Source organism: Miscanthus floridulus, chromosome 5 (genome assembly GCF_019320115.1).
Source record: "Miscanthus floridulus cultivar M001 chromosome 5, ASM1932011v1, whole genome shotgun sequence".
NCBI classification, from domain to species: Eukaryota; Viridiplantae; Streptophyta; class Magnoliopsida; order Poales; family Poaceae; genus Miscanthus; species Miscanthus floridulus.
In genome coordinates, this window is record NC_089584.1 from 89,072,415 (window position 1) to 89,080,106 (window position 7,692).

Below are 7,692 nucleotides of genomic sequence, written 5' to 3' on the forward strand. Positions count from 1 at the left end.
ATATAAGGTATATATAATGATTCAAAGTTTATCCAAATTATAAGACATTTTAGGTGAAAAGGCCCCAGCTCAGTTTAAAAATAGTAGCATTTACACGTATATCTACTAATAGTGTCTATCACCATTCACCAATCCAAATATGGTAATCAAAATATATATTTCCTGTGATTAAAGAAGGATTACACGTGTTATGTGATTTATACCTTATAATATGTCATAAAATCCTAGGATACCTTGTACTTTATGATGGAAGGAGTATTAGCACCCCTCCAAGGCTCTACCAACTAAGAACATCTCTAAGAGTTTTCAAAACCCACTCCCGATCTGATTTTGGTAAGATCGAAAAAAACTGTTCTCCAACAACTCCCTATCTCAACTCCTAATCTTTTAGCACTTGGGAAAAATGACCGAGTCGCGCGAAAATATCCGCGTATTGATCTAACAATTTGAAGGTGGAAGGACATGGGAAGAATAAGAAGTAGGACAGGTTTTCGATGCAAATGTATAACTGAGAAAGAAAGTATAAAAGTGGTTGGGGTAATTTATAAATAGTTCGGGATTCCTGATGAAAAATTGCCTTCTATGTTTTACTAGATGAGTGCCCGTGCGTTGCAACGGGTGCAACATAAATTGAATGAGATGTTTGTTAGCCAAGTCAAAATCAAGAATATATCAATTCAATTTTTCATGTGTATTATACCATGATAATGTCTAGAAACACATTCATTATCGTAATGAATCAGAAATAAAAGCTAGGCTTGGAGCTTGTTGTCTGAAAGTTACGACAAACATCAGTGGCCTCAAAGGCTGAAAATTTATTGCTAGGCATTGAATTGAATTTATCCATGCTCTACCTTGTCAAAATATGTATACTCGGACTGACAATATCCTAGCCCGCATGAGGCATGACAATAATTTATTTTTTGGGGAAAAAAGTATTTGTTGTCAACACGCAACGCGAAGGACGCCGAATGAGATTTGGATTACGATCATGATCATTGCGTGGTGATATTCCCATAAATTTCTTTCTCTTTCCATAATTCTCTTTCCGTTTTATTCTATTTTATTTATTTGCCTTCCAGTGTCTCCATGCGGTGATTATTTGCCTGCCGGTGATTCCATGAGTTTTATTCCATTTTATTTACTTGCCTTCCAGTGTCTCCATGCGGTGATTATTTGCCTGCCGGATATGGATCGTATGAGATGGGGTGATTATTTACCTGCCGGATATAAATCGCATGAGTGTTTTGGTCCTATCGGGTAGATGTTGATAATCCGTATGTTTTAGTTGTAGAGATCAGGAGCATACAAGATTTTGAAAACTGTTGGAAGAATCTAACAAATATGCTCCCAACATTTTTTAGCCATTTGGAAAACTCATTGATTTACCAATTATTATTTGGGGGAACTATTGGAGATGAACTAGTAATTATTAGGAGCTCCACCATGTATTAGATAGGAAGCATGTTTGGATTTCACCCACTAATTTATTTTTTTGAGTTGTTACTCCATCACTCTTAAAATACAAGGTATCCTAGTAATTTTAGAACAGATTATGGGATAAAAACAAATGACACCTATAACCCTCCATTAACTATAAAAAGATCTTGTATTTACCATATTTTGATCTTGGTGGTAGACAGTAATGGCAAGTCAGCATGTGATTGGTGTATTAGGAGGAGTTAATTCACCTAGATTATTTTACAATTTAGAATAAAATTTGAATGTTTCAATACTTTATATTTTAGGACAAAAATAGAACTACTAGCACTATAGAATAGAATAATTAAACATGTCCTTGTTGTGCATTTATGCTTAAAGTTATTATAATACACGTGGTATGGTCCTTGATTATCATCTCAAACAAAAGAGGGAAGAAAGACTCAGTGCTCATAGAAAAAATAGCTTGATGAAGGGTAAGGGGTTGTGTACATACACAAGCAGCCAGTACGAACTACGGAGTAGCTAGAGATGCTAATCCGACTATCCGAGATGATAAGACTTGCACACTTACAGCATCTCCAAGAGTTTGCTATCTCAACTTGGCATCCATATAATTTTGGCAAAACAAGAAAAAATAGCCTCCAACAGTTTGGCAAAACAACTTGGCATCAATAGCAACTTGACAAATCTTCCCTCCGCGCGCGCAAATATACGCGCGCGTATACGGCTTGGCATCCAGGGCTCTTCGTTTCTTAGCGGGGCTCTTCGTTCGCTTAGCGGGCCTCTTCGTTTTGTTAATGGGTTTTTTTATTTTACCAAGTTAAAAATGCCAAACTCTTGAAGATGGATTGTTTTTTTACTTGGCATATAATTTTGGGAGTTGGCAAATCACAAGATTTGCCAAGTAAAATTTGACAAACTCTTAGAGATGCTCTTACATGGCATAAGAAACAGCCAAACAGGGGCACAGCTTGGCCAGCCTGGCTACCCTCGAAACTTTCTATTTTTATAAATTTTCATTTCCAAAACTTTCTATTTCCGATTAAAAATTGTAAAAGTATACGTACTACATTGTCTCTAGACTTGTTTAAAGAACTTTATTAAGCGTGTATTTTTCTTCCAATCAAAACTCTCAGCATAATTTTCACGCGAACATTGTCTCTAGACTTGTATAAAGAAACGTATATTATGGGAATTTTATAGATAATAACTTGCACATATAAGTTTTGTTGTTAACTTATTTGAGGAAACTTTTATATTCTTAAAAAACCCTAAATCAATGCCATCGCACAGGCACAATAACGTTTTGTTGGGAGGAGGGCAAAGACAAAATGTACGTGCGCGCGGGACGCGGTCCCTTCGTTCAGAAGCTTAACTGACATCTCAAATTCTTAATTAACTGAGTTTTCAAGAGATCGATTGAACATGACTTGCTCGTTTAATAGACTTCCGAAGAAATGAAAGCCATGCAAAAGAGCATAAACCGAGTTGCTGCTCATAATGATGAAAGACCAAGCACGTGCAGCACGAAAGCTCATCCTAACGCGGAGATGGAACTTTTATGCATTTATATGCTTGACAATAATAGGAAAATAAAACCCCCTCATGAGATTACTTTTAACGTGGAGAGGGTGCGCTTGTATTGTATTGTAGGTGTATAAATTTTTAGCGTATAGGTGCGTATATAGTGAAAATTTGATCATGATTACTCTGCAGTGTACATAGATCCACCCCTAAGGATGCGTACGCCACGTCAGGCGCTGATTACTGACTGTACGTGCCACATAAGATCTATTTTTCAAAATAGCTATGAACCTCTGATGAACCACTTAAAAAATTTAAAGGACTCAAAAATATAATTTAAGAGTTAATGAACCTGTACGACACATCACCACAAGTTGATGGGCCTAAGGTGCAATATCTCTAAAACAAAACTAATAAGTGAGGCCCATAAGATGATCGTGGCATCAAATTGCCCGAAGCTTAATATTTAGCATGTTCGGTTGGCTGGTTCGTATCGTTGCTGGTTCATGAAGAAATACTGTTGGATGGTTTATGTGAGAGAAAAATACTGTTCCGGCTGAAAATTTATGATCATTTACGATAAACTACGGTCAAACAAACAAGCTGATTATTGCTGGGAACCTTTAAAAGTGTGGAGCCGCGTAGCTACACATACACGCATGGATAAACTACTGGCGCGGCGTCGCGTGGCCTCGTGGGGCTATGGCGTACACCGCAGGGTTAGCAGTCGCCGTTGCGCCCGAGCGCTGGCACTTTTCTCCCGGGCTGGGTGCTGTCTATTGCTTTGGTGGCACATGCGCAAACTCAAAATCATTGTCTAAATCCAAAAAAAAATCATTGTCTACCGATCGTTGCATTGCAAAGTTTAAGTGCATGGCACGCACGGACGCACCTCTCCACGGGTCGACAAATAGGATATACACCAATAATGGCGCAATTTCCATGTGGATAGCTCTCTTGTGTTCGCTACGGTGGCTCGTGATTATAGAAGGGACTGCGCGTGCTGCCATGCGTTAGTAATGCGAAATGGCGGGTTAATGACTGTACAGTGCAGGCAGCCATCATCATAGGAAAAAAAAAGTGTAGCACAGTAGTAGTACCATGCAGGGAAAGGAATGAAGTTTCCCATAGTTACGTAATCCCTTCGTTCTAAACTATAATCCATTAAACTTTTTTAACCACAACTTTGGCCGACCGTCTTCTTCAAAAAATTTATGTAAACATAGTTAAATTTAAGTCAATCTTGAAGAACTTTTGTTAATAAAGCAAGCCACAACAAAAGAAGTGATATTTAGCACAAATTTTTGAATAAAATGAGTGGTCAAACTTGTGGTTAAAAAAGTTAAACGAAGTATGATTTGGAACGGATTTAGTACTACTTTTCTGTTCACACTGTCCGGTATCAGATCACAGCCTTGCCCAGTTCCCCTTCACCGGCTTACAAAAAAAAAAGGAATGACGCCACGTTTACACAAAACTTTATTGGAGGCCAATCTACAGCCGACCGGATTAACAATAACAGCTGCTTGTCTCTCAAGCAAGCGCGATCTCGGCAAATCTGACGGACCCAGGCCGCTTCGAGAAATTTCCCAAAAATCATGTGTAAACCCAGGAAAAAGTAGTAAAGAACTCTCGGCACACGCACACGGAACGCAACCAAGCAAGAGGCAAGAAACGAACCCCGCGTCCGCCGTCCGCCCGCTCCCGCGTGCATCACGACTGACGTGGGCGCCTCCCAACGAACCCAAGCTTGTTGGGTTGGCTGGTTCGTATCGTTGTTGGTTCGTGAAAAAGTACTACTGACTAATTTGTGTGAAAGAAAAATACTATTCCGACTAAAAATTTACGATCGTTTAACCAGGCACAGCCAAACGAGCAAGCTGAGCCCAAGCAAAGAAACGAGCAGGCTGAGCCCAAGCAAAGAAAACAGAGCAGACGGGCGCCGCGAGGCAGAGAGCGCCCCATTTTCTCCTTCCAGAAGGTCGCCTCCCGCTACCCGGTTTCCCCTATATAAACGCCGCTGCCATCTCGCTAACCGACTAGAAGTTGCCTCCCCTTTCCTTCCCTCCCCACGCCGAACACACCCGATCGCAAACAAACCGAGCAGCAGAAACATGCGAGACATGGAGGACGACAGACCGGTTGCCACCGCCGTCGTCAGGACGGAGGACGACGACGTGGCTTCCGGCGACGAGGACTCGGACGGCGAGTTCGAGTTCCCCTTCGTGAGCCGCGAGTCGGCGGCGGCCGACGAGCTCTTCGCGGGCGGCCGCATCCGGGCGTTCTACCCAGTGTTCGGCCGAGTCCTGGACGAGGCCCCGGCCCCAGCGCCAAGGGCGCCGCTAGGGCGGCTGTTCCAGCTGGAGCAGGCGCGGACCTCGTCCGTCGCGTCCACGTCCTCCTCCTCCTCCTCGGCGTCGTCCTCGACGGCGGGCGCGGGCCTCGTCGGCGCGTCCCCGGACAGCTACTGCCTCTGGACGCCCGGGTCCTCGTCGTCAGCGGCGTCATCGCCCTCGCGGCCGCCGCGGAAGAGCGGGTCCACGGGCTCCATCGCGCGGTGGCGCCGCATCGGCGAGCTCGTCGTCGGCCGCAGCCACAGCGACGGCAGGGAGAGGTTCCTCTTCCTCTCCGCGCCACCGTCCCCGGCCAGGGACAGGGAGCACTCCTCCCCCGCTTCCAAGGCGAAGGCGAAGCAGCCGCCGAAAGGAAGTAAAGCCGCCGCCACGGAGCTCGACACGGTCGCCGCGGGGCGCCGGGTGTCCTACGGCGGCGCCAAGGCCTCCACCGGCGGCGGCCGGCGCACGTTCCTGCCGTACCGGCAGGACCTCGTGGGGCTGTTCGCCAACGTGCGCGGGCTCAGCCGGAGCCACCACCCGTTCTGAAGCCGGTGGTGAGCAAGAGCAACGACGCGCCATGGAGGACCCGTTCCAAACAGTGCGACTTCAAGTTTGAAATCGGGATTTGAAATTTCAGACATTTTGACTTGGAGATCCCCTGCAAACCTGCTTTGTGAAGACTAGTACTACTAGAAATCCAGTACTAGCAGTTTAGCATACGTGTGGGATTACAGCAATTACGCAAGTCAAAAAGACAAGGTGCGAAGTCAGAGAAAGCAGGGGCAATTAGTCTTTCAGGATTCGGCTCCGAATCGTGGTCTCGAGTCGGTGGCTAACCACCTGCCCTGCGATTTGTGAAGGTCGTATAGGCGGGTACACATATACGGACAAGAAGTTTACATGTGGTTGTTTGCATATACAGTATGTAGCTTTGTACATATATGCATCGTATAATGTATAGAGTAGCTAGGGTGTGTTTAGTTCGCGAAATGAAAATTTTTGGATGTCACATCGGATGTTTTGGGATGTCGGAAGAGGTTTCCAGATACTAATAAAAAAACTAATTACATAGCTCGTCTGGAAACTGCGAGACAAATTTATTAAGCCTAATTAATTCATCATTAGCGCGTGTTAGTTACTGTAGCACTTATGACTAATCATAGACTAATTAGTCTTAAAATATTCGTCTCGCGATTTCCAACCAAACTGTATAATTAGCTTTTATTTTCGTCTATATTTAATACTCTATGCATGTGCCGTAAGATTTAATGTGATAGTTTGGAGTGAAATTTTTTTTTGGAACTAAACCAGGCCTTAGAAGTAGGTGGGTTTGTTTGCGAGGAATTCAGGTTTCCTTGTTTGCGATCTGCAGTTTCGTTTTTTCTGTGTGTTGTCATCTCTAATCTAATTGCTTATCTCTACTTACGGAGTAATTAGCAAGTTCTGTTCCAATCTTGTAAATATATGACGTTTTAATTAGGATATACAGCCACGTAAAGTTTTCTGGGCTGGAGTCAGTAACGTTGAGAACCTCATGCTCTAAGGGCAGTCCCAATACTAGAAATTACGTATAGTTTCTATACTTATTAATTTTCATAGACACTATATATAGAAACCATGGTTCCAATGGATAGTTTCTACAGAACAATTTTTTATCCAATCACATACACTCTCTCTTCATTCTCTACCAATCACATTCCTTCATGTCTTGGTTTTCGTGTAGACATGGTTTCTAACTTAGACCCAGTTTCTATGATTTTTGTTCTCTCTCTTCAATAACTACCTTGCCACATCAGCAAAACGCTTAGGTGGCAATACAATTAATATCCATAGAAACTATAATGGTTTCTGCATTGGGAGTGCCCTAATCTAGCCATCTCTAGCCACTGGCCACTAACTATGGATTACAAATCTCAACGTCATCCAATTGTAGGCAAGAATGTTTAAGTTTTGCCAGTGTTTGATGCATGGATACTTCAAATGTGGAGGAGTGCACGCAGTAAGGGTTTCTTTTGCCAGACTCTTAGGGCCTTGGCACGCTTGATAATCTGGCATTTCAACTTGTTTCAGCATCGTATCACCCCGTGTTCTTGCCTGCAAAGCTTGAGTGAGGGTCCACCCATTTTGTGTAAGGTAGTGTTTGATTCGAGGGACAGGGACGTCCCAAGTGGGATATCTCACCTCACACGGGTGTTTGGTTGAGGGGCCAGAAGAAAACGGGATTATCCCACCTACGAATATGCTGCCTAGATGCCATGACTCCCGTCCTTCTTTTTTTCGACGGACAGAGTCGTCCTCAGTGGGACGAGCTCCACGAGAAAGACGAACGCAGGCGGGTGAGCTTCACTTCCAGCCATGGCGCGCGGCGTGCGGGCGAGATCCGAGCGTG

At 43.7% G+C, this 7,692-nt stretch overlaps 1 protein-coding gene across 1 annotated transcript; it reads left to right on the plus strand.

The window, feature by feature from the left end:
• The first annotated feature begins 5,002 nt into the window (after positions 1–5,002).
• Positions 5,003–6,310, plus strand: LOC136452560 (uncharacterized). The gene has a single exon (XM_066453166.1). It carries the CDS (start codon positions 5,082–5,084, stop codon positions 5,847–5,849), a length of 768 nt encoding a protein of 255 aa, XP_066309263.1. The 5' UTR covers positions 5,003–5,081; the 3' UTR covers positions 5,850–6,310.
• Positions 6,311–7,692: the final 1,382 nt, after the last annotated feature.